The 27,904-nt window shown below is 41.8% G+C and overlaps 1 protein-coding gene across 7 annotated transcripts in view; it reads left to right on the top strand.

Annotated features, from left to right (window-relative positions):
- TANC2 (tetratricopeptide repeat, ankyrin repeat and coiled-coil containing 2) overlaps positions 1-27,904 on the top strand; it is a 329,859-nt gene that overhangs the window by 225,503 nt on the left and 76,452 nt on the right. For all 7 annotated transcript variants that reach the window (XM_058179549.1, XM_058179546.1, XM_058179545.1 and 4 more), the window contains 6 exons: positions 6,380-6,643; positions 8,469-8,594; positions 10,190-10,471; positions 20,282-20,415; positions 23,192-23,423; positions 23,529-23,695. In XM_058179549.1, coding sequence (XP_058035532.1) covers positions 6,380-6,643; positions 8,469-8,594; positions 10,190-10,471; positions 20,282-20,415; positions 23,192-23,423; positions 23,529-23,695 — 1,205 coding nt within the window. The remainder of the gene's footprint in view (positions 1-6,379; positions 6,644-8,468; positions 8,595-10,189; positions 10,472-20,281; positions 20,416-23,191; positions 23,424-23,528; positions 23,696-27,904) is intronic.

The raw sequence follows: 27,904 nt of genomic DNA, 5'->3' as shown, positions 1-27,904 counted from the left end.
AATAGAGGCAATAAAAAAACAAAAGAATAACAAAACACCAGGTCCGGATGGGTTGCCAACAGAAATGTACAAAGAATTACAATATACGTTTGGACAAATATTACTTGAGGTATACAATGCAGTTCTAAATGAAGTGAAGATACCACCATTATGGATAGAAGCAAATATGATGTTGATCCCGAAAGAAGATGCTGATTTAGCATTGATTAAAAACTATAAGCCTATTTCTCTGTTGAATATGGATTATAAAATATTTATGTGAATAATAGCGGAAAGATTGAAAAGGTTTCTAAACGAGTTTATACATGTAAATCAAAATGGTTTTCTGCAAAAAAATAAAATAAAATAAAGAATAACATTAGAATGAAATTAGACATGTTAGAATATTATGAAATACATAGTGAGATACAAGTGATATTGATGTTTCTAGATGCCCAAAAAGCCTTTGACAATGTTAAATGGACTTTTAAGTTACAACAACTAAGATACATGGATTTTGGTGATAAATTTATAAACATGTTTATGGCAATATATTCTAAACAGGAGGCCAGAGTAATAGTGAATGGAGAGGTGACACAAAACTTTAGAATTCAGAAAGGTGCAAGACAAGGGTGTCTACCATCACCTTTGTTGTTTATACTGACTTTAGAAGTAATAACGAGAATAATTCGAAAAGATACGCAGATTAAAGCATTGGAAATTAAAATAGAAAATTATAAATTGTAAGCTTTTGTGGATGACTTAGTTTTCATTTTAGAGGAGCCATTGCAATCAGGACTGAGATTTATGGACGTATTGGAGGAATACGGAGAAGTAGCCGGACTAAAAGTAAATAAGGAGAAAACTAAAATGATAGCCAAGAATATGAAAAATAAACAGAAAGATGATTTGACTAAGGGAATAAATACTCTTTTCCAACAACCCAAGAGACAACTCTACACATGGACATCACCAGATGGTCAACACAGAAATCAGATTGACTATGTGCTGTGCAGCCAAAGATGGAGAAGCTCTATACAGTCAATAAAAACAAGACCAGGAGCTGACTATAGCTCAGATCATGAGTTTCTCCTTGCAAAATTTAGGCTTAAATTGAAGAAAGTAGGGAAAAGCCCCAGGCCACTCAGGTATGAACTAAATCATATCCCTGATGAATATACAGTAGAGGTGACAAATAGATTTAAGGAATGAGATCTGATAGACAGAGTACCTGAAGAACTATGGACGGAGGTTCGCCACATTGTACAAGAGATAGCCACTAAAACCATCCCAAAGAAAAAGAAAGGCAAGAAAGCAAAATGGCTATCTGAGGAAGCTTTGCGAATAGCTGAGGAAAGAAGGGAAGCGAAAGGCAGGGGAGAAAGATACACCAGGTTGAATGCAGAATTCCAGAGAATAGCTAGAAGAGATAAGAATACATTCTTAAATGCATACTGCAAAGAAATAGAAGAAAACAATAGAATAGGGAGGACCAGAGATATCTTTAAGAAAATTGGAGATATGAAGGGAACGTTTCATGCAAAGATGGGCATGATAAAGGACCAAAGTGGCAGGGACCTAACAGAGGCAGAAGAGATTAAGAAGAGGTGGCAAAATTACACAGAAGAACTATACAAGAATGAGCTTAACATCCCTGATAACCACGATGGGATTTGAGCCAGACATCCTAGAATGTGAAGTCAAATGGGCCTTAGGAAATCTGAGCAACAACAAAGCTAGTGAAGGTGACAGTATTCTAGTCAAGCTATTCAAAATCTTAAAAGACGATGCAGTAAAAGTGCTACGCTCAATTTGTCAGCAAATTTGGAAAACACAACAGTGGCCACAGGATTGGAAAAGGTCAGTTTACATTCCAATTCCAAAGAAAGGCAATGCCAAAGAATGTTCTTTGCACCATTGCACCATTGCACCACTATCGCACCATTGCACTCATTTCACATGCTAGTAAGGTTATGCTAAAAATCTTACAAGCTAGGCTCCAGCAGTATGTGGATCGAGAACTACAAGAAGTACAGGCAGGATATCGAAGAGGCAGAGGAACTAGAGATCAAATTGCCAACATACGCTGGATCATGGAGAAAGCTAGGGAGTTCCAGAAAAACATCTACTTCTGCTTCATTGACTATGCTAAAGCCTTTGATTGTGTGGATCACAACAAATTGTGGCAAGTTCTTAAAGAGATGGGCATACCAGACCATCTTATTTGTCTCTTGAGAAACCTGTATGCGGGTCAAGAAGCAACAGTGAGCACTGAACACGGAAGCACTGATTGGTTCAAAATTGGGAAAGGAGTCCAGCAAGGCTGTATACTATCGCCCTGCCTATTTAACTTATATGCAGAGCACATCATGAGAAAGGCAGGGCTGAATGAATCAAAAGTTGGAATTAAGATTGCCGGGAGAAATATCAACAACCTCAGATATGCAGATGATACCATTCTAATGGCAGAAAGTGAAGAGGAACTAAAAAGCCTCTTGATGCAGGTGAAGGAGGAGAGTGCAAAAGTTGCTTGAAACTCAACATTAAGAAAACTATGATTATGGCATCTGGCCCTCTCAATTCCTAGCAAATAGAAGTTTATAAATTGTAGATTAGCTTTGCAAAGGGATGAATTATTATTGCTGTAATTTATTTATTGCTGTAATTTATTTATTTATTGTTATTCCACCATGGGGGGCATTTTATGTGTATATTTAATACACATAAAATGCCAAGAAATTGAGGCCTTTGAACTCTGGTGCTGGAGAAGACTCCTGCGAGTCCCTTGGACCGCAAGGCAAACAAACAAGTCAGTCCTAGAGGAGTTCAACCCTGACTGCTCTTTATAAGGCCAGATCCTGAAGATAAAACTGAAATATTTTGGCCACCTAATGAGGAGGAAGGACTCACTGGAGAAGAGCCTAATGCTGGGAAAGATTGAGGGAAAAAGAAGAAAGGGACGACAGAGAACGAGGTGGCTGGATGGAGTCACTGAAGCAGTAGGCATGAGTTTAAATGGACTCCAGAGGATGGTAGAGGATAGGAAGGCCTGGAGGAATGTTGTCCATGGGGTCGCGATGGGTCGGACACAACTTCACAACTAACAATAACAAAGTTTCATTCAGTGGCTACACAGAAACTAAAAAAGAACTCATCTACATACTGTACCGTTTTCCCTTCTCATCATCTTTCATTGAGGTACTACAGTATTTCTGAAAGCTGAAATCACTTTATGTTTTTAAAGTTACGTTCCTAGGAATATAACCTCAGAAGAAAATCAATAGTTGTTTCAGTTATATATGTTTTTATTATTGATCTGCTGATTTGTTTGGGATAAATAAAATGGATTCTTCAAATCAAAGCTCAGTGTGGTTATTATTTACATGGTTCAGAAATCTTTGACATTATCTTCTTCCTTTGGCTTACAGGTAATTCTTTCCTTACAACCATTCATTTAGTAACCATCCAGTCCTTGCACTTTTAACTGTTACACATGGTCACATGATCAAAATTTGGACAACTGGCATCCCAAAGTCATGTGATTACAACTTTCTCAGCAGGCTTCCAAAAAGTACAATCAATGGGGAAATCCAAATTTACACAACTTCATGATTTGCTTAACAACCATAGCACACAAACACAAAAATTCAGAAAATCAAACATGACTCACTTAACAATCACCTTGTTTAGCAATGGAAATTCTGATCCCAATTGTAGTTGTAAGTCAAATAGTAGAGAAATTCATCCTTCAAGTTCCATCCCTGAAGGCTTGTCATCAGGGACCATGATGATATACTTTTTCTGTAGCTGTCCCTCTCCTTTGGAATTACGTTCCATCTGAAATCAGGTTAGCATCAACCAAGCATCAAGACCAGGCTATAACAATTCAAATTGTACAATTGAGCATATTGCCCTGCTTGCATTCTCACATTTGACAGCTTTTCCCCCACCAGTAGATATTGCTGTGGATGGGAGAAAAAGGATGGCAAGATTTCTGACAAATACTTGCCCCAAAGTACCTGACATTACAAAGGGTGCCTGCTGAGGTGGTGTATCTGGGGATCTGTTAGGGGCAATGAGATGGAGGAAATGTTAGAATGTCATTCTTCACAATGTTGAATGACTGGTTATCCATGTCATTGCTTGTGATAGCTTTTCAAGCAAAGTCTTGTTTGCCTCTTGATGATTGATTCAACTACTGTGCAGCTATCTTGCTCTGCTTCCTTGCAGTCTAATTGGCAGTATAGGCTGTTGAATGCTGCTAGAGATAGGAAAGATACTGTGAAGTTCCTAAATATAGTGGTTCTTAAAAATTTGTGAATACTTTTGAATTTTAAATATTTATTCATAAATATTACCTAAATGTGCTCTGTTCTCCATACAAGCCCTAAAACTGAATACAGTGAAGAGAACGCAATTGAACAAATGAATTAAAAACATTATATTTATTTATTTATTGAGGAAAATTATTCAAAGTGACATGCAGTGTAAGCTCAGTTAAGAAAATAAGGCACTACTTGATAGAAAAGAATTACTTAATCTCCAAAATGTGCTGCAAAATGTTTGAGAGAGTGAATACAGTTTCTGCCTGCATTACCTTAAATAGGTGAATAGCAGCAAAATCTCAGGAAACAGCATAGTTGGGGTGGTCCATTTCCAATTCAATGATGAACCATCGCTGGACTGTCTTATTACAGGGGATATTTTGTTGGTTTCTAGAAATAAATTTTTTAAACTAGAAACAGTTTAAAGTCCAAAATGTTGAATTGCTTTTGAATTTAGCTGCTAAGAGCTCATTCCACAAGACTTTTTGGATCTTGTCTGAAGTGTTAGAATCTTGCCAATTAATAAAATGGAAATATATTTTCTGTATAACTAGTGTATTAAAAGTGAGAAAAATATTGGAAAAGCTCAAGTTAAATATGAGGAAAATATTCTATTTTGAAGTTTAATATTTGGAAAACTTGAAAAGTTCTGTCCTATCAGTTTGAAAAATCTTTCTTTTGAGGTAAAGCTTGGTTTAAAAAAAGGTAAATTTTGTTTTTACAGGTTAAGATGAGAAATATCTTATATTGTGGTCATGTAAAATATTAAATAAAGGTGGTCGAAGCCTGTGCCAGGTAGTAATGGCTTGTGAATATATTTTCTGTCAGTATCAAAATATCAATATTGCAGATGACAAATGCAATATCATGATAGTACATGAATAAATATGAGAGCCACAAAAGTCCTATATGTAGAAATTGTTGCATATAGCTATTGATAAGTATGTTCTCCCAATATAATTGAAATCATTGCACGGAACCATGCAGTTTTTACCTTTTCTCAAATGACAGAAATTTCCTTTTGTCTCCTGTTAGACCTCACCTCTTAGTCACCATTCATCTGAGGTATTTCCTATATAGCAGGCTTCTGATTCCACTGCAGAGGCAATCATGATTGATCTTTCTTTATATAATGCAGTGACAAATCACAATATTCATAAAAAGCCACTAGATAGATTGTTACAGTACTAGAAGGGAGGATATAAAGAGAAAAATGATCAAGAATAAGCTAGGTCTTTATAAAGAGTTAATTAAAATGTAAATAGTTAAATAATTTTTTTAACAATTGCTATATTTTTTATCTGTAAGCAAGTACAAGTACCACCATACCTATAGATTTGAATAGCTCAAAGATCCTAATAACTACTATCTAATTAACTAGTAAGATTCCTTCTACTTATATGAGGAAAAGAAGTGGGGGGAAAGGGAATATGATGTATTTAAAGGATGGGAATGCAGTGGGGTGTCTTATCTTATGTGTCTTGAAAAACTAGTTTTAGCAAGAACCAAGACATTTCTGATTTCTCTTATATTATTTGTTGCATTTAGATGGTGCACATTCATGTACTGTCATGTTGCATTTGTTGTCTGCAATATAAATACCCAGTTTCAACTCTTCCATAATATTGAAGTTTGATTTTACTTGATAGACTAAATGCTATATACTATATATATTTTTGAATTTGTTATATTCATGTTTTAGTAATGCAGATCACAATTAGGTTGGGCAAGAGTTTATCATGAGATTGAACATTTAATTTCTACGGGAATATAAGGAGTATTCTACGGGAATATAAGGAGTATTCAAGAAAGAATATAAGATATACAGTTACTGTATCTTCTATGTTTCTTCTTGGTTGGCCTTTTCATCCACCAGATTCCTAGGTTAATATGGAAATCATTAATATAGAATAGAGACAAGAAGGAGCAATGAATACATTCATACTGTCACAAGCCATCTTAAAAGAAGAAAAATCCATAATATTAAAACTTGACAATCACAATCTATCATCTGCAAAGTCACAAAAATGAAATGTATTTTTTTGTTACTCATTGTCTTTTATTGTTCATTGCAGCAACTTTGACAAGTTACTCTGAAAATGTGGATCGTGCTAAATATGGAGGGGAAAGTAGTAAGGAATTAGGATCTGGAGTAAACCTGAAGCCTTGGCAATCTCAAAAATCCAATATAGACTCCTGTTTATATAGAGTAGATGAAAACATGACAGCTTCTACATACAGTTTGAATAAAATCCCTGACCGGAATCTAGAGACTGTTTTATCTCAGTCAGTACAATCCATTCCACTTTATCTCATGCCACGGCCCAATTCTGTAGCAGGTAAGAATCTTATCCAACAGGTTATAATTAATTTTTTTTGTAAAATGGTTGGTCAAATTATTCAAGTGTTATAGATTTATAAAGTGGTATAGGTATAAGTTATTCTATCTTATTCTATCATTTTGATCGCTAAATTCTAGATTTTTATTTATACTGAAGTTTTGTTTGTCCCTCTTTGAGGTAGATGGATGATATTGAAATATGATCAATTAATTAGATAATTAATCAAAGCAAAGCAAAAGCTCCATTGCTGGCAATATCAGAACTATTTGGATAACACAACGTTTAGCAATCCTGTATTGATATCACAATCCATGAAAGCTTCAGGAGACAGCCATATACCTATAAAGTTTATATTTGTGATAAGAGATACACTCGTAATTACCTGTTTTAGACTTTAAACCTGGTGATCTTGTGAAAAAATTGAAACCAATTATTACTTCTCTGATAGTTATTCTACTGTCTTGAATCACTTTATTTTTTAAATAATTTATTAATGTTTACAAAGATAAACTATTAATGCAAGCTAAGAAAAATTATAAAAAGGAAAGGAAGAAGGGGTAAAGAGAAAGAAAAGAAGACAAATAGATTTTAAAATCTTCCATCTTCTTCCAGACAAGTATGAAGTATCAAGAATTTCAGTAATTTAATGCTTTCTTTTTGTATTTCAATAAAAGAAAGAAAAATAACTTCTTACCTTATAGTGGAGCAAAACTCAAATTTAGTTTCTATTTATTATCTATGTTAATGTTTTCTTTAATAAATTAGTATTTTTTTTCTGGAGAAAGGTATTAAAACATAATGTTTAATTTTTTAACTTTAAGTTCAAATAAACAATTAGCTCCCTTTCCCCCCATTTCTTCAGTTATTATTTGACTAGATTTTAATTCTCTGTTTTTAAATATTTGTCTTTCTGTTTAAGAAAAAAATAATCCAGAAATGTAATATCTTTATAGCATTTATAGCAATTGCACTTAGACTTATATACCACTTCATAGTGCTTTTACAGCCTCTCTAAGTGGTTTTCAGAGTCAGCATATTGCCCCCAATAATCTGGGTCCTCATTTTACCCACCTCAGAACGATGAAAGGCTGAATCAACTTTGAGCCTGGTGAGATTTGAACTGCCGAATTCCACCTATCAATCAGCTGAAGTAACCTGCATTACTGCACTCTAACCACTGCGCCACCTTTAATATTACCGTATATACTCGAGTATAAGCCGAGTTTTTCAGCACGTTTTTTGTGCTGAAAAACGTCCCCTCGGCTTATACTCGGGTCTATACGGCTTATACTCAAGGTTTTTTTTATTTTTAAGCCCCTCGGCTTATACTCGAGTATATACGGCTTATACTCGAGTTTTTTTTTTCTTTTTTTCACATTTTACCGGACGGAAGCCCTGCCGGTGCAGTGAGAGGGCGGGGCGGGGGAGCCGCCAGCCTTCTCAGCTGAGGGAGGGAGGCTTTCCCCAACCGGTAGGTGCCTCATTTCCCACCCTCGGCTTATACTCGAGTCCCCAGTTTACCCCAGTTTTTGGGGTAAAATTGGGGACCTCGGCTTATACTCGGATCGGCTTATATTCGAGTATATACGGTACATTATATATAAGAGAGAATAATTTAAATTCCACTTAAAGAACCAGAATGAATGAGTATAAATGTTTTAAAAAAACAAAAGTGAGCCTGTAATTTACAAAATTTTACAAATAAGAATAGAATAATCAAAATAATCAAAATAAAGACAATATTTAGTATCAAATGTAAGGGTCTTAATTTATACTTTCTATAATATATTTATGAATATATCCGATTATTTTTTATGGACAGCCACCAGTTCAGCCCACTTGGAAGATCTAGCTTATTTAGATGAACAGAGACATGCTCCTCTACGAACATCTCTCAGGATGCCTCGTCAAAGTATGGCTGGTACTCGCACGCAACAGGATCTAAGAGGTAGAAATCATGTGATTCTGCTTTTATCAGTTCCTTTACCAATACAGATTTTTTAAAAAATATTTTGGAAATATGCTCTTCCACTGTGAGTTGTGGTAGCAATCTCCTCACCGAAGCTATCTTAATAAATACTGAAAACTGAATTTAGCACTTTTAATATAAAATATAATCACTATTGTTGAGCCACTCTCCAGAGGGCACTTGGGGAAGAAACGGAATGTTGAATTACTTCTGAGATATGTGTGCTATATGGGAAAAATAAGCTATAGCATTCGTTATTCTTAATGGTGCATGATTTTAAATCCCATTTTTGCTAGCAAATCTAAAGTGGTTCAGAGTCTTCATATTAGAATGGCTCAGAAATGTGAGTTAATAAAAACATAATAAATAGTAAGAAGGATACTGAAGTAGAGAAACTGAGAAACTGAGGAAAGTGAAATCAAATCCTTCAGACTTTGACTCACAGTTCCTATGACTTGGTTTTCAGTTTCCTTTTCTCCTTTCTGGGTTAGGTAGGAACAAAATATATAAAACAGGGTTAGGGCTAGGTTGGGGCAGCAGTCTCTTTCTTTTTAGTGAAACACTACAGAAATACACCAAGTCTCAGAAAGCTGCACAAATATTTTATTATTTAATTTAATTTATATTTTTTAGATCAGGGGTCTCCAACCTTAGTAACTTTAAGGTTTGTGGACTTCAATTCCCAGAGTTCCTCAGCCAGCAAAGCAGGCAGATTCAGTTGCTGACTGAGATGGATTTCAGGCAGGCAGCTTCAGTTGCTAGCTGATGCAACTAATGTTAAGCATGGCTTTCCCAGCCAGAAAGGAGCAGTATAAGGTAAGTGCTTCATCGCAACCCAGAATCTCTTAAAAGGAGGTTTTCTACAAGCACTTCGGCCAAAGAGCTTGAACAAAACATATTTTTTAAGGTTCTGGTGATGAGAAACTCAGCTAGGATCGCCAGAGGAACCTTTTAAAACCTTTTTTTTACAACCTCTTCCGCCGAAGAGGTTGTTAAAAAAAACTTTTAAAGGGTTCTGACAATCTCAGCTGAGCCGCGGGATCCTCAAAGGCTTTTTTTTTACTTTTTAAGACATGTTTTCGGCTGAAGAAAAACTGTTTTTAAAAGTAAAAAAAAACAAAAACCCTCTGATGATGGTGCAGCTCAGCAGGGGGCAGGGGATGGGGCCAGGGATTTTTGCTACCAGTTCTCCGAACCACCCGCCACCATCGCTACAGGCTTGGGCGAGCCGGTCCAAACCGGGAGCATTTCATCCCTGCCACATAGGTTTTCTCTAGGAATATGCATTTGAAAATTATATTGATGTCTAGAGGAAGAAGTTTTATGTGTCTGTGGAGATTCTGAGTTCATAGTTGTCACAAAAGTGCTTTTTCAAAAGGCAACTGGACTGGGTTTTTGTTCTTCTTCAAGAAAAAATAAAACAGGCCAATTTTCTTTTGAGACAAGAAATGTTATACTTCCCTAACTAGTAACCTGTTGTGGAATGCTGAATAAAAGGGCGGTATAAAAATTTAATAAATAAATAAATAAAATAAATAAATAAATAAATAAATGTCTTCTTTATTCCTTTCCAGTTCGTTTTGCGCCTTACAGACCTCCCGACATCTCTTTGAAACCACTGCTTTTTGAGGTACCTAGCATCACCACAGAGTCCGTGTTTGTTGGCCGGGATTGGGTGTTCCAGGAGATTGATGTACATTTACAGAGTACTGATGCCAATGTGAACAGAGGTGTGGTGATAGTTGGAAATATTGGCTTTGGCAAGACAGCAATCATATCTAGGTTGGTTGCACTGAGCTGTCATGGCACACGGATGAGGCAGATTGCTTCGGACAGCCCCCATGCATCTCCAAAACGTAAGTGAACCATTACCTATATAAAGTTCCTATATAAAAAATGAATATTATATGAAAAGGTATTCTTGCATTAAAAAATGGGACAATAATACTTGACAATGTAAAATAATCCTCTGTATTAGAACTCTACTATGTGAACTTCATATTCATATTTTCAGTAAATATTTCAACTTTGGTTTTATTGCAGTGCAGGTTGAAATAAGTGTATGCTTATTTATGGCTGTGCATGGTGGTAAATTAATTTAATTGAGACAATTAAGTGCCAAGCTTACACAATGAGGATAAATTCAAGGAAATCATAGTAGCCACTCCTAAATACAAAGGAATACTCTGTGGAAAGTTAAAGCCTTAGGATAGTAATCCCCAATCTTTATAGGTTGGTGGCCCAGCAGGCTTGGAGCAGAGGGGAACTTACCTGTACAAGCAATGGGCTAGTGGATGCATGTGCATGTGCTGGCCTGCACATGTGCAAGTAGAACTGTGCACGTGTGCTGGGCTGCTATTCGCATGACTCACTTTCAAACTGGCCACAGCCCCCTTAATGGGTCGCTGCCCAGGGTTTGGGGATCCGGCCTTAGGAGACTTTTAAGTTATATGAAATACCCAGGAATGTAAGTTGATAAAATGGTGGAGGTTAATGCTACATGACCTTGGTGGTATAGCTGGATTATTTTTTTATTTTAATATCTTTAGTCAAATCTGGACTGGATTTGGATTTGGGCTCAGCTTTTCAGCTGTTTTGGGACTGTGTGCTACAAGCTACTCTGGCCACTTCATCAACTACTATGGTTGCATTTGTTGCATTGTCAGGCCCCTGAGCCAAGTGTTGGAGATAGGGTTTTGAAACTGGGCTGGACAATTCTTAATCTGGAGAACAGGTTGGAGGGGGTCAGAGATTGAAGGAATGGTTGGAGTAATCTGTCATGTTTTGGACTAGTCATTGATCAAATTGAGACAGTGGGCGGTGTGGGGGAGATTTACCAGCATTACCCCCCCCACCCGGCTGCAGAAACATCGTGTTGGCCCGACGAGGGGTTTTTTCGCCCTCGGGAAAAGTTGGGCCGACAGGAACGGAGGCACGAGACAGTGGGTGGTGTGGGGGGGGATTTACCAGCATTACCCCCCCCCCCACCCGGCTGCAGAAACATCGCGTCGGCCCGACGAGGGGTTTTTTCGCCCTCAGGAAGGGTCGGGCTGACAGGAACGGAAGCATGGCATGGACGGTTGTAGGCGGTGGTTCCTGGTGTGGTGTTTCCAGGTGTGCGGTGCTGATTGGGGCGGCGGGCAGCCTTCGGTGTTTTCCCGGCGAGGCCAGTATCACTGGTGGCAGTTTGTTTTGCCATCAGCAGTGGCTGAGGGTGACTGGGGCAGTGGAGGAGGCTGGACGGTCGTGGATGAGCCGAGGTGGTGTGCGTGGGTGTGCCGAAGTAGTGGGCCGTGGTGGCGACGGTTGCTGCTCTTTCCCTTTCTCCATGGAACCTTCGTGAGAGCCTGGGTGGCGGACCATCTTAGTTCCACCCAGGTCCCTACCATCCTCATCATGTACTATAAAGAACTTTCCGTTCTCAGCTGGTGGGCTGTCTAGCCTAGATACTGTCGTTTAACATCTCGACATTTTAGGACCCAGCCATTCCTAAAGACTTTTATGACTTATACGTTAAACCAGTTTCTTGCACTGCGAGATGCCCCCCTCTCGCGGGTGTGGCCCTCCTCTCTATCGAGGGCCTACCTCGATGACGGATTTTGGAATCACGAGAGGTGGCATGCTTCTAAGAGAGGGTTAAGGAGGTTTTTAAATGTATTTTTAATAAACTTTTAATTAAATCAAATAATGTGTTTAGGGGTGGGGGGGTTAGGCTGGTCCCTTCTAAAGTTCACGATTTGGAGGTCTGTAAAACGGAGGTACTTGAGGAGGTGAAGACTCGACCATGTATGGGCATTCCTATCTGCACGGTACGAGGGAGGGGCAGATATGGCCGAAGTGGGGGCTCATATCATGTTCAGGGAGTGCGCTCAAGCTGTTTACAAGCGATTGCGCACTCTGGGCCCCCAGACTTTACTCGGGCCCCGAGTGGCTTTTTCCCTTAGAGCCTGGACCTTCGGCTGATGCTATGCAATGCCAGGTCCGTTATGAATAAGGCCCTCCTCATAGCCGATCTTATTCTAGAGGGGGGTGCGGACCTAATGGGCATTACGGAGACCTGGTTGGGCGCAGAATGGGGGGTTCCCATCACGGAGATGTGCCCGCCAGGCTTCCGTGCATTTCATCAGCCGAGGGTCCAGGATAGGGGTGGGGGAGTGGCGGTTGTTATTAACGAGAGTCTGGAACCGAGGGAGGTTGCTGTCCTGCAGATAGCCGGTTGTGAGACCCTTCTAGTGAAGTGGGGCTGTGGGGTGCAGGTGGGCTTGCTGATTGTGTACCTGGCTCCTTGCTACCTAACGGCAGCCCTGCCCAAGCTGCTAGAGATGATAGCCGGGACGGCAGTTGAGACCCCCAGACTTACGGTTTTGGGGGATTTCAACCTGCCGTCGGCGGGCGACTCGTCAACAGCAGCCCAGGAGTTCATGGATTCCATGACGGTCTTGGACCTGACCCAGTTGGTTACCAGTCCCACTCACACTGGGGGTAACACACTGGACTTGATTTTTATCTCGGGACAGTGGCTAGATGGTCTGGAGTTAGGGGAGTTATTATTTAAACCCTTGTCATGGTCAGATCATTTGCTCCTTCAGCTAGACTTTCGAACCGCTGCACCACACCGCAGGGAGACGGAGACAGTTTGATGGTTCCGTCCCAGGCGCCTGATGGACCCAGAGAGGTTTCTGATGGATCTTGGCCCATTTCCGAGGGAATTAGCCCATGACTCGGCTGAGGAACTGGTCGCCACCTGGGAAGGGGCGGCGGCTGGGGCTTTAGACCGTGTCATGCCTTTGCGGCCTCTGACTCGGCGACAAACTCGACCAGCTCCTTGGTATAATGAGGAGCTGAGAGAGATGAAGCGCCGGAAAAGACGCCTAGAGAGCGCCTGGAGGTCCAGTCGCTCCGAATCCGACCGAACACTAGCGAGGTTGCATATTCAGACCTACCTAGTGGCGATCAGAGCAGCGAAACATAACTATTTTTCCACTCTCATCGCATCAGCAGATAATCGCCCAGCCACCCTGTTTAAGGTGATCCGTTCCCTGCTTACGCAGGAGGCTCGGGAGGACCCCTTACAGGGGCGTGCTGAGGATTTTGTACAGTATCTGTCTGATAAAATCGCTCGGATTCAGGATGGACTGGACACTGATTGGATAGATCCGGGTGGGTTGGTGGGGACGAGTCTTGAGAGTTTTATCTGGGCTGAGTTTGATCCTGTGACTCCCGATGACATGGACAGGTTGTTGGGTAGGCTGAATCCCACCACATGTTTATTAGACCCGTGTCCCTCCTGGATGGTACTGGCCACAAGGGAGGTTACACGAGACTGGCTCCTGGGAATTACCAACGCTTCTTTGGTGGGGGGCATTTTCCCCGCCGTCTTGAAAGAGGCGGTGGTGAGGCCCCTCCTTAAGAAGCCCTCCCTGGACCCAGCTGTATTAGCAAACTACCGTCCAGTCTCCAACCTTCGTTTCTTGGCGAAGGTTGTTGAGAGTATGGTGGCATATCAGCTTCCTCAGCACCTGGAGGAAACTGTTTATCTGGACCCGTTCCAGTCCAGTTTCAGGCCCGGGTACAGCACCGAGACGGCTTTGGTCGCGTTGGTGGATGACCTCTGGAGGGCTCGGGACAGGGGATGTTCCTCTGTCCTGGTCCTGTTAGATCTCTCAGCGGCTTTTGATACCATCGACCATGGTATCCTGCTGCGGCAGTTGGAGGGATTGGGAGTGGGAGGCACCATTTATCGGTGGTTCTCCTCTTATCTCTCTAATCGTTCGCAGACAGTGTTGGCAGGGGGGCAGAGGTCGACCCCGAGACGCCTCACTTGTGGGGTGCTGCAGGGGTCCGTTCTCTCGCCTCTCCTGTTCAACATCTATATGAAGCCGCTGGGTGAGGTTATCCGTGGTTTCGGGGTGGATTATCATCTATACGCTGATGATACGCAGCTGTACATTTCCACCCCGAACCACCCCAACGAAGTGTCGAGGTGATGGGTCGGTGTCTTGAGGCCGTGCGGATCTGGATGGGGAGGAATAGGCTCCAGCTCAACCCTTCCAAGACTGAGTGGCTGTGGGTTCCGGCGTCCCGGTACAGTCAGCTTACGCCATCGCTGACTGTGGGGGAATACTGACCCCCAGGGGAAGGGTGCACAACTTAGGCGTTCTCCTGGACGATCGGCTGTCCTTAGAAGAACACTTGACTGCCGTCGCCAGGGGAGCATTTTATCAGGTTCACCTGATTCGCCAGTTGCGCCCCTTCCTTGATCGGGGACTCCTTACGTACGGTCACTCATGCCCTCGTCACTTCCATCCTGGACTATTGCAATGCTCTCTACATGGGGCTCCCCTTGAAGAGCACCAGGAGGCTCCAGCTAGTCCAGAATGCGGGTGATAGAGGGGGCACCACGTTGCTCCCATATAACACCCATCCTGCGTGGCCTGCATTGGCTGCCGGTAGCTTTCCGGGTGCAATTCAAGGTGCTGATTACCACCTTTAAAGCGCTCCATGGCTTAGGACCGGGGTATTTGCGAGACCACCTTCTGCCACCGATTGCTTCCCAACGACCTGTGCGCTCCCACAGAGCGGGCCTCCTCAGGATGCCGTTGACCAAACAATGTAGGTTGGCGGCCCCCAGGGAGAGGGCCTTCTCTGTGGCGGCACCAGCCCTATGGAACGAGTTACCTCCGGGGTTACGCCAACTACCTGACCTCCGGGCCTTCAAGCATGAACTAAAGACTTTATTATTTCACCGGGAAAAGTTGGGCCGACAGGAACGGAGGCATGGAGACAATGGGCGGTGTGGGGGGGATTTACCAGCATTACCCCCCCACCCGGCTGCAGAAACATCACGTCGGCCCGACGAGGGGTTTTTTCGCCCTCGGGAAGGGTTGGGCCGACAGAAACGGAAGCATGGCATGGACGGTTGTAGGCGGTGGTTCCTAGTGTGGTGTTTCCAGGTGCGCGGTGCTGATTGGGGCGGCGGGCAGCCTTCGGTGTTTTCCCGGCGAGGCCAGTATCACTGGTGGCAGTTTGTTTTGCCATCAGCAGTGGCTGAGGGTGACTGGGGCAGTGGAGGAGGCTGGACGGTCGTGGATGAGCCGAGGTGGTGTGCGTGGGTGTGCCGAAGTAGTGGGCCGTGGTGGCGACGGTTGCTGCTCTTTCCCTTTCTCCATGGAACCTTCGTGAGAGCCTGGGTGGCAGACCATCTTAGTTCCACCCAGGTCCCTACCATCCTCATCATGTACTATAAAGAACTTTCCGTTCTCAGCTGGTGGGCTGTCTAGCCTAGATACTGTCGTTTAACATCTCGACATTTTAGGACCCAGCCATTCCTAAAGACTTTTATGACTTATACGTTAAACCAGTTTCTTGCACTGCGAGATGCCCCCCTCTCGCGGGTGTGGCCCTCCTCTCTATCGAGGCCTACCCCGAGGACGGAGTTTGGAATCACGAGAGGTGGCATGCTTCTAAGAGAGGGTTAAGGAGGTTTTTAAATGTATTTTTAATAAACTTTTAATTAAATCAAATAATGTGTTTAGGGGTGGGGGGGTTAGGCTGGTCCCTTCTAAAGTTCACGATTTGGAGGTCTGTAAAACGGAGGTACTTGAGGAGGTGAAGACTCGACCATGTATGGGCATTCCTATCTGCACGGTACGAGGGAGGGGCAGATATGGCCGAAGTGGGGGCTCATATCATGTTCAGGGAGTGCGCTCAAGCTGTTTACAAGCGATTGCGCACTCTGGGCCCCCAGACTTTACTCGGGCCCCGAGTGGCTTTTTCCCTTAGAGCCTGGACCTTCGGCTGATGCTATGCAATGCCAGGTCCGTTATGAATAAGGCCCTCCTCATAGCCGATCTTATTCTAGAGGGGGGTGCGGACCTAATGGGCATTACGGAGACCTGGTTGGGCGCAGAATGGGGGGTTCCCATCACGGAGATGTGCCCGCCAGGCTTCCGTGCATTTCATCAGCCGAGGGTCCAGGATAGGGGTGGGGGAGTGGCGGTTGTTATTAACGAGAGTCTGGAACCGAGGGAGGTTGCTGTCCTGCAGATAGCCGGTTGTGAGACCCTTCTAGTGAAGTGGGGCTGTGGGGTGCAGGTGGGCTTGCTGATTGTGTACCTGGCTCCTTGCTACCTAACGGCAGCCCTGCCCAAGCTGCTAGAGATGATAGCCGGGACGGCAGTTGAGACCCCCAGACTTACGGTTTTGGGGGATTTCAACCTGCCGTCGGCGGGCGACTCGTCAACAGCAGCCCAGGAGTTCATGGATTCCATGACGGTCTTGGACCTGACCCAGTTGGTTACCAGTCCCACTCACACTGGGGGTAACACACTGGACTTGATTTTTATCTCGGGACAGTGGCTAGATGGTCTGGAGTTAGGGGAGTTATTATTTAAACCCTTGTCATGGTCAGATCATTTGCTCCTTCAGCTAGACTTTCGAACCGCTGCACCACACCGCAGGGAGACGGAGACAGTTTGATGGTTCCGTCCCAGGCGCCTGATGGACCCAGAGAGGTTTCTGATGGAGCTTGGCCCATTTCCGAGGGAATTAGCCCATGACTCGGCTGAGGAACTGGTCGCCAACTGGTCGCCACCTGGGAAGGGGCGGCGGCTTTAGACCGTGTCATGCCTTTGCGGCCTCTGACTCGGCGACAAACTCGACCAGCTCCTTGGTATAATGAGGAGCTGAGAGAGATGAAGCGCCGGAAAAGACGCCTAGAGAGCGCCTGGAGGTCCAGTCGCTCCGAATCCGACCGAACACTAGCGAGGTTGCATATTCAGACCTACCTAGTGGCGATCAGAGCAGCGAAACATAACTATTTTTCCACTCTCATCGCATCAGCAGATAATCGCCCAGCCACCCTGTTTAAGGTGATCCGTTCCCTGCTTACGCAGGAGGCTCGGGAGGACCCCTTACAGGGGCGTGCTGAGGATTTTGTACAGTATCTGTCTGATAAAATCGCTCGGATTCAGGATGGACTGGACACTGATTGGATAGATCCGGGTGGGTTGGCGGGGACGAGTCTTGAGAGTTTTATCTGGGCTGAGTTTGATCCTGTGACTCCCGATGACATGGACAGGTTGTTGGGTAGGCTGAATCCCACCACATGTTTATTAGACCCGTGTCCCTCCTGGATGGTACTGGCCACAAGGGAGGTTACACGAGACTGGCTCCTGGGAATTACCAACGCTTCTTTGGTGGGGGGCATTTTCCCCGCCGTCTTGAAAGAGGCGGTGGTGAGGCCCCTCCTTAAGAAGCCCTCCCTGGACCCAGCTGTATTAGCAAACTACCGTCCAGTCTCCAACCTTCGTTTCTTGGCGAAGGTTGTTGAGAGTATGGTGGCATATCAGCTTCCTCAGCACCTGGGGGGAACTGGTTATCTGGACCCGGTCCAGTCCAGTTTCAGGCCGGGTACAGCACCGAGACGGCTTTGGTCGCGTTGGTGGATGACCTCTGGAGGGCTCGGGACAGGGGATGTTCCTCTGTCCTGGTCCTGTTAGATCTCTCAGCGGCTTTTGATACCATCGACCATGGTATCCTGCTGCGGCAGTTGGAGGGATTGGGAGTGGGAGGCACCATTTATCGGTGGTTCTCCTCTTATCTCTCTAATCGTTCGCAGACAGTGTTGGCAGGGGGGCAGAGGTCGACCCCGAGACGCCTCACTTGTGGGGTGCTGCAGGGGTCCGTTCTCTCGCCTCTCCTGTTCAACATCTATATGAAGCCGCTGGGTGAGGTTATCCGTGGTTTCGGGGTGGATTATCATCTATACGCTGATGATACGCAGCTGTACATTTCCACCCCGAACCACCCCAACGAAGTGTCGAGGTGATGGGTCGGTGTCTTGAGGCCGTGCGGATCTGGATGGGGAGGAATAGGCTCCAGCTCATCCCTTCCAAGACAGAGTGGCTGTGGGTTCCGGCGTCCCGGTACAGTCAGCTTACGCCATCGCTGACTGTGGGGGGGGGGGAATACTGACCCCCAGGGGAAGGGTGCACAACTTAGGCGTTCTCCTGGACGATCGGCTGTCCTTAGAAGAACACTTGACTGCCGTCGCCAGGGGAGCATTTTATCAGGTTCACCTGATTCGCCAGTTGCGCCCCTTCCTTGATCGGGGACTCCTTACGTACGGTCACTCATGCCCTCGTCACTTCCATCCTGGACTATTGCAATGCTCTCTACATGGGGCTCCCCTTGAAGAGCACCAGGAGGCTCCAGCTAGTCCAGAATGCGGGTGATAGAGGGGGCACCACGTTGCTCCCATATAACACCCATCCTGCGTGGCCTGCATTGGCTGCCGGTAGCTTTCCGGGTGCAATTCAAGGTGCTGATTACCACCTTTAAAGCGCTCCATGGCTTAGGACCGGGGTATTTGCGAGACCACCTTCTGCCACCGATTGCTTCCCAACGACCTGTGCGCTCCCACAGAGCGGGCCTCCTCAGGATGCCGTTGACCAAACAATGTAGGTTGGCGGCCCCCAGGGAGAGGGCCTTCTCTGTGGCGGCACCAGCCCTATGGAACGAGTTACCTCCGGGGTTACGCCAACTACCTGACCTCCGGGCCTTCAAGCATGAACTAAAGACTTTATTATTTCACCGAGCGGGACTAGCCTAAGAATGTATTTTAGCGAATTTTAATGGGTTTTTAATCGTTCTTCGGCCATTTTAGTGATTCGGCCACTAAATATTTGTTTTTAAATTGTTTTTAAATAGTGTTTATTTACTATATTTATATCATAGTGTTATGTGTATTTTAATATTGGCTGTACACCGCCCTGAGTCCTTCGGGAAATGGTTGCGGTATATAAATGTAATTATAAATAAATAAATAAATAAACATTAGAAGGTTGGACTATGTCTTGGTCAAGCTGGGATGAGTGTGTGGGGGGGGGGATGGATGGATGGATGTCACTTTGGTTTGTTTAATCTACAGTTTTATAAAATGGTTTGGTAACGTTTATAGAAAATTATGGACAACATTACCATTCAAATAATAAGGCTTGAGGGAGAAGTATTATTTTATTTATAGCAGGCTGTATCAGCATTGTAATCTGTCCTGATTTTATGTAACTGTAACAGTATTTTGATTTGCATCATCTCCTTTTTATGTGTCTACTTTTACTTCTTGCTTTTGGCTTGTATTAGGAAAATTTGTTCTTTCTTTGTATTACTTCAAATAGACTTCTATTTTGAAATGCATTTTAAAAAATCTATTAATATAATTTGTTTTTCTTTTGCTGTCTTAAGATAAAAGTTTACAAAATAGTATTTTAAATAAAAATCATTCAGAGTAATTAAATGGTACATGACCTTTCAGAGACTAATCTTTTTAAATATGAGTTATGGAAGAAGAATCCAGAGCAAATTCTTTCTTCACAATTCAGAATAACAAAGTAACAGAGTAGGAAGGGACCTTGATATTTTGGTCAAACTTATTGCTCAAGCAGGAGTAGGGGACCCTGTAACATTCCAAACAAATGACTGTCCAATCTCTTCTTAAAAACTCACATGATTCCTTATGCTAATTCATATATCTATCCATATATGTTGAATAAGTTTAGGATTTTTTGCCCTACCATCATTCACTGAATTTAACCACAAGCATTGCCATTCAACTCTGTATCCTTACCCGATAAACTCTAATCTGTTCATGTTCATCTACATTGCAGATGTTGATGCAAATCGAGAACTTTCCCTTACTCAGCAACCCTCTGCTCACCCCTCCATTACCAGTGGGAGTTGTCCTGGAACTCCAGAAATGCGCAGACGCCAAGAAGAAGCTATGCGAAGACTTGCTGCTCAGGTATAAAATGGTTATTCCATTAAATGTTTTCTTTTCATTCCAGAACCAAAATCTTATTCTGCCTTCATAGCACCAAATGTGGTAAGGGAAGTTGCTAATATACTTTAAGCAATTATACAAGAACAAAACAGATGCCAGACAAGGCCTTTCAAAGCATATATTTTAATATATACACACATAGCTACCAGCAACAATCTCAATTATCTCTATCATTTAATCATTTTCATCACTTTGTCTACACTGCCTTTCTTCTATTAAATGAGAAGTCCAGCTTTGCTCTGTTGTTTCATACCAGACACATTCAGTTAAAATCAGAGTTCATTTTCTTAGATTACCAAGAACCAATATTGTATATTTATAGAAGTAAAGCTTAGCATTTTTCAGTCTGTATTCATTCAGTGTGAAGAAGGTGGGTAGGGTGCACTTAGAGTTTTTGTAGGCAGCCTTCAGTGAGCAAAAGCCAACCTGCTTACTGCATAATGCTTGAAGTCTTTCCTCTTAACAATGGATCCATTAGAAAAAGTATTGGAGCCGTACTTTTTCGTATTTTCAATTCAAATAGGAACAGCTTTATCCTGCAGTACAAATAGCCCAAGAAGTTCTATCTCCTATTTTTTCTGGAATTTGCGAGCCAGCCAGGTCTCTCTTTGTCTTTGATTGCAATTAACTATTTGTAAATGGATCTAGATAATGGGAGAGTCCAGCAAAGCCAGGAAAAAATAATTTCCAAGCAGCCAATCAAGAACAGAAAGGTTTCCCTATGAACTTTTAATAGGGAAGGGAGATATTCCTTCCATGGGAGGAAAGAATCCTGGCTGGCTTTTGCCAGGTGAATACTGGCCATCTCAGTCATGGAATAATGAATTAGTCATTTAAGATAAATGCAAAACAAAATGCAATTAGAATTCTGTTTTTAACTTCATATTAATGATTATTCTGAGCTGGTTTTGTAAATTTTGTATGCCCTTACTACTATATATTCTGTGTATGTGTGCAGTTGCCTTGCTGTTCACAGGTCCCAATTTCTTGTTTCTTTCCCCTTTGACCTTTTAATGATAATCTGGTAGCTAACTTCTATATACAGGTACACCACCCACAGCCCCTCTCTGAGGAAGCTGGGTGGTTAAGAGATACGAAACATAAATAAACATGATAGTTGCCTGTAACTTATTATATTACTACTTTCATTCTGCTTGGGAAATTGCCTCAAATACCTTGCAGTTCTGATATTAGAGAAAAGCAAGAGAAATAAATAGGAGTGGAAAAAACCCACAGATCGTCTGCTTTCTCTCTTTGGAGTAAAGCATGAGAAGAAAATTAGCTCCTGAATGAAATATAATGGTGATTTCTTACAAATGTACACCCACACCAACCATGTCAATGGGTGGTTGCAATAGTATAGATTGTAGGGAAAGGGATTGTGGATTATTTCCAGCCCTCTGTGAGTCAACCTGTCACAAATGTGTTCCCTAGTACCAAGCTATTTCTACATTACATGAAAAAAATGTTAATATCAGTGTTCCAAGTAATGTCTCCAGTGGTGGGTTGCTCCCGGTTCTCTGCAGTTCTTGCGAACCAATAGTAAAAGCAGCAGGAGGCTCTGCCTACCTGCCCTGATGTCATATTTGGCAATCTGCATGCGCAGAAGTGCAAGCGCTCCCATTGCAAACCGGTAGTAAAGGTAAGTAGAACCCACCCCTGAATGCCTCCATTTCAAAGCAGAACCTCAAGGCAGGTTTAAGTCCTCAAAGAGTAGTCTTTATTGGAATTAACATCTTGGCATAAACTGATGGAAAGCCAGTTCTAAATCTTAAAAGAAAACATTTTTAGTCTCAAAACATTAAATCACATTGTCTAATCTGGACACTAGCTGGTTGCTTGGTTAAAATTCTCCTCCCCTCTGCTAGGATGGAATGTCTCTGACTCACCAAGGAGTTATTCTGTTTTGTCTACAAACCCCTTCTATCACTATCTCCCTTCACTGTGTCAGCCAGAAGCCCTGAGAAAAGAAATGGTGCTTCCATTTCGGCTTCAAGCCTGACAGTTAATTTGTGGAAGAGAAATATATTAAATGTATGCAGCTACAGTAAATCATAATTTATAGGTTGTTTTAAAAATAAAATAAAGTACTTAATATTTCAGTGCAATGAAAACAGAATATGACAAATAGTTAAAGTAGTTTTTAAAAGAATCCTTTCTATTTTTATATATTAAAATTTTGTGACAGCCTTTTCAAGGACTCCAATGCTTACTTATTCTTTAGTGGCAGAGGCAACAATCGCCTCCAAGGAGCTTAATGTCTCCTGAAGTGTTTGCACATTTTATTCATTTAGTTTTAGAAATCTAAAACAAAATGTTGCAGTTTTTTATAATATTTACCAAGTACAATTTCCAACAGATATGTTAGACTTATTGATATTTGTGTTTTGAGAGTTGTAAGTTTTATTTACTTATTTTTATATTTCTTTATTTCCATTATTTAACCTGACTCCACAGCAAATCTGATTGGGTTATTAAAAAAAATTAAGAGAAACAATATATACAAAACAAAGAGAGTACAGCTGAATGGAAGACAGAACCAAAAACTAAAGAGGCACAGTCATTATCCTAACCTAGAGTTTATAAGAATCACTAGGTCTTTAATATTTCTTTTTAGATCCTCTTAGGTTCCAGATATCTGGCAGACCTCTCTCTTCTTATATGATTGAATGAAACAATTTTTTTTTAATTTAATATGTATGTACTGAGAAACTGATGTTTGCTTCACCTTTTCTAGGTTGTTGCATATCACTATTGTCAAGCTGATAATGCCTACACCTGTCTGGTGCCGGAATTTGTTCACAATGTAGCAGCCTTGCTCTGCCGTTCACCCCAGTTTGTTGCATACAGAGAGCAACTGTTGCGTGAACCACATCTACAAAGCATGCTTAGTTTGCGATCCTGTGTTCAAGATCCTCTTGCATCTTTCCGGAGGGGAGTTCTAGAACCGTTGGAAAGCCTTCATAAAGGTAGGAATTTAATTACATAACTATAAATGGCCACATAATTGCATAAAACATACAATCTAATATAATTTTGCATATATTTTTTTATGTCTCTCTCATAAACTATAGAACGGAAGATCCCAAATGAAGATTTCATCATATTGATTGATGGCTTAAATGAAGCTGAATTTCACAAACCAGATTATGGGGATACAATTGTATCATTTCTCAGCAAAACCATTGGAAAATTTCCATCCTGGCTGAAGCTAATTGTAACAGTTAGAACAAGTCTACAGGTAGATATAAGCTATGCCATATATGATAATTAATGTGATGAGCATCTATTTGTGGAAGGGGGAATTTATGCCCATTTCCATGGTAAGAATATGCCTGGGTCATAAGGTATGTAAAATATAGAAATAACATTATGATCCTGACATAAAAGAGATACTATATGTAATTTGTTGATACTTTAGCAAAAATCATAAGATAGACATCTGCTATAATTGATTGAAACCAAATGTAAATCTAATGTGATCTTTTTTAGATTTATATGAGATCGAAAGCTAAATTGTGATATTTCCATTATAATTCTTTTTCTCTGCAATCCATAAAATTCTACTGATCCATATAGCTGGATTTCTGATCTTCCTGTGTTTCATTATAAACTGCTCTTGAAATTATTCTGTTTCTCAGAAGAACTATTTGATGCAGTATAAACATATTCAGTGTAAACATATTCAGAGAGGGATGCGGTGGCTCAGGGGCTAGGACGTTGAGCATGTTGATCGAAAAGTCGGCAGCTCAGTGGTTCGAATTCCTAGTACTGCATAATGGGGTGCGCTTCCGTTACTTGTCCCAGCTTCTGCCAACCTAGCAGTTTTGAAAGCACATAAAAATTCAAGTAGAAAAAATAGGGACCACCTTTGGTGGGAAGGTAACAGTGTTCCGTGCGCCTTTGGCGTTGAGTCATGCCGGCCACATGACCATGGAGACGTCTTCGAAACGGAGATGAGCACCCGCTTCTAGAGTCAGCAACGACTAGCACATATGTGCGAGGGGAATCTTTACCTTTACCTTTTAAACATATTCAGGCTTTTTTAAAAAGACCAGGTCCTTTTAGATATATTATTAGTCTTCTCATTCAATTCCAAGTATCATAAAAAATACTTTATATTTATTTGTTGGATGCTTGCTCTATTACAAATGTTTTTTTTCAAGTAGCTGTGCAGTCAAAAATAAATAGAGAGCTAGTAGTACAGACTCACATAGCACACACACACACAAAAGAAAAAAGCCAAGTTTTGGTTCATAGTTGAGCACCTTAGAGTTCAGTCAAAGGACTTGGAGAAACAAATAGTCTACAGCAGTCTAAGAGTCTAATACCAAAAACAGTAGTCCATCAATCAAAGTGCTGAGAGTCAAGAATCAAAGCAGGAACACAGATCCAGAGTGAATGAGTTATTCCCAATGAAGGGTCAGGTGTTGATGGCTTCTCTTATAAAGCCAGATACAGGTATGGCTCAGCTTTTCTTTACTGCTGAAGTTGCTGAGCAGAACACATTTTTTTGGCTTTCTGAAGTTGTAATTGCATCTTTGACCTCTTCCTCATGACTCTTTACATATCTTCCGCTACTGGCCTTCTGCTGAATCAGCCTCAGATGAATGATGTGTGCCAATTCCTGATGTTGGCAACTTGATGAATCAGGCCCCTCAGACTCTGGCTCTGACTCTGGGGAATCTGAGTCCATAACAAAATTGTTACCCATCTATGACTTCCATCTCCAGTACCTGGAGGCTTGGCTTTCTCCAGGTAATGGCAGTAAAACTGCTGACCAAGCATTGTGTAGATCTGATTTGCATCTTCTGAGAAATGACCTGAATTACCCATACAGTCAATCAAGTAATGGAGTTATCTGTGATAGTAGCAAGTAGATAATAACAGATAGATTCAAAATGCAATCCATTTCATATTCCAGTTCCCTCTTTGTCAGAACTTTGAGTCTTAGAGATACAGACTGATGGTGATGGCTTAAAGGAGCTACTGGAACAAATATGAATTGATCTTGAGGATTATTTAAAGGAAAAGCCATAGGGTTGATGATGGATTAACTATGGGAAAACACCCATAAAGTAATAATCAGCTAAATATCTATATATTTCCTTGACTTTATGAGCTGATTCTGAAGAACATTGGCTTTTAATTTCTCCAGGAAGTAGTCTGGTGTGAGGACTGAGGATTGTCAGATCATGGGTGGAAAGGACTTGGATAGTATTATAAATTTGTATTAAAGTGGTACTTAAGATCAAGACACTTGTTGGAAGAAGACCAGTATCTCTTCAAGTTGATGACAACCATCACAATCTGAAGGATCTGTAGACATCAAAGAAGCTAAATCAGTGGTAGTTTACTCTGACTTCATACTTTTCTAATAGCTACATACTTCATACTACTCTGACTTACATACATTTCTAATAGCTACATGATGTCCTGTCTTACCAACTAGAACATGAACACAGGGAGATTCACCTCCTCCCTCATATAATCCCAGAGAGAGGTTTAATATGACTACCATGTAGGTGTGAGGGGAACCTTTACCTTTAACAAATCAGGCAGCATTTTGGAAATGGCCGCTTTGCCCAAGCACACTTCCTGAATTTCAGGAATGAACTTATAATAGGTTTATTATAATTTGCCATTCTAAAGAAGCCTTGTATATGTTTTTTTTTTTTGCAGAGCTAACTCTTTGGATCTTGTTGGATTCCATGGCAATTCCTGCTGTGGATACTGAGTATCCTAGGCAGTATATCTTTGTTAAGTCAAAAGCACACCTCTCAAGCTTGACCAAAAGAGAATGTTCACAAGTGCATTGTGAAATGACTCACATGATCTTCATGAACTTGGTTCCTCTCTGAAGAAATCAATTTATCATCCAAGTTTATTATGGAGGATGTTGTTTATAGATGTTGGGCACGTTACAAATAATCAGTGTCCATATTTGGTCTGAAATGCTACCTTAAATTCATCGCCTTTACAAATTCATGCTAAATCTCCTCAGAGATCCAGCTTTGATTTTTTAATTTTTTAATTCCTTTTAATTAATGAGAAAAAGAAAGAAGAGCAAAACACAAAGATAATGATGGAAATGCATACAGTGTTAAAAAGAAGAGGAAAAAACACATAAAAAGTGGTAACAAAACAATAAAAGAAATATAATGAAGGAAAAACAGTATGATGTTGTTGTTGTTAGTTGCAAAGTCGTTTCTGACCCATCATGACCCCATGGACAACGTTCTTCCAGGCCTTCCTATCCTCTGCCATCTTCTGGAGTCCATTTAAGCTCACACCTACTGCTTCAGTGACCATCCAGCCACCTCATTCTCTGTCGTCCCTTTCTTCTTTTGCCCTCAATCTTTCCCAGCATTAGGTGGCCAAAGTATTTCAGTTTCATCTTCAGGATGAAAGAGCAGTCAGGGTTGATCTCTTTTAGGACTGACTTGATTGTTCGCCTTGCAGTCCAAAGGACTCGCAGGAGTCTTCTGCAGCAGCAGAGTTCAAAGGCCTCAATTCTTTGGCACTCAGCCTTTCTTATGGTCCAACTTTCACAGCCATACATTGCAACTGGGAAAACCATGGTCTTGACTATACACACTTTTGTTGGCAGGGTGATGTCTCTGCTTTTTAGTACGCTGTCTAGATTTGCCATAGCTTTCCTCCCCAGGAGCAAGCGTCTTTTAATTTCTTGGCTGCAGTTCCCATCTGCGGTGATCTTGGAGCCCAGGAAAATAAAATCTGTCACTACCTCCATTTCTTCCCCATCTATCTGCCAGGAATTGAGAGGGTCAGATGCCATGATCGTAGTTTTCTTAATGTTGAGTTTCAAGCAACTTTTGCATTCTCCTCCTTCACCTGCATCAAGAGACTCTTTAGTTCCTCTTCACTTTCTGCCATTAGAGTGGTATTATCTGCATATCTGAGGTTGTTGATATTTCTCCCAGCAACCTTAATTCCAATTTTTGATTCATCCAGCCCTGTCTTTTTCCTGATGATTTGCTCTGCTTATAAGTTAAATAGGCAGGGTGATAGTATACAGCCTTGCCGGACTCCTTTCCCAATTTTGAACCAATCAGTGGTTCCGTGTCCAGTTCTCACTGTTACCCACATACAGGTTTCTCAAGAGACAGATAAGATAGCCTGGTACGCCCATCTCTTTAAGAACTTGCCACAATTTGTTGTGATCCACAATCAAAGGCCTTAGCATAGTCAATTAATGTATGTATGATGTTATAACAATGCAAACATTATACAAGTACTGGTATATTTTTAATATTTTAACCTACCATATTCTGTATAAATGAGTCCCATATTTTATTGTCTATATAAGGCCTATGTCTACAGGCAATCTGCTTAAAAATGGCAAGAGCAATCAGATGTTCAATCCATTGAATAAAGAGGGTCATACGTTTATCTTCCTAATGGTGCAATATTGGTCTTTAGCCATAGT

This window comes from Ahaetulla prasina, chromosome 4, assembly GCF_028640845.1.
Source record: "Ahaetulla prasina isolate Xishuangbanna chromosome 4, ASM2864084v1, whole genome shotgun sequence".
NCBI lineage: Eukaryota > Metazoa > Chordata > Lepidosauria > Squamata > Colubridae > Ahaetulla > Ahaetulla prasina.
Note: the sequence above shows the minus strand (reverse complement) of the source record. Positions and strands in the feature narration are given on the sequence as shown.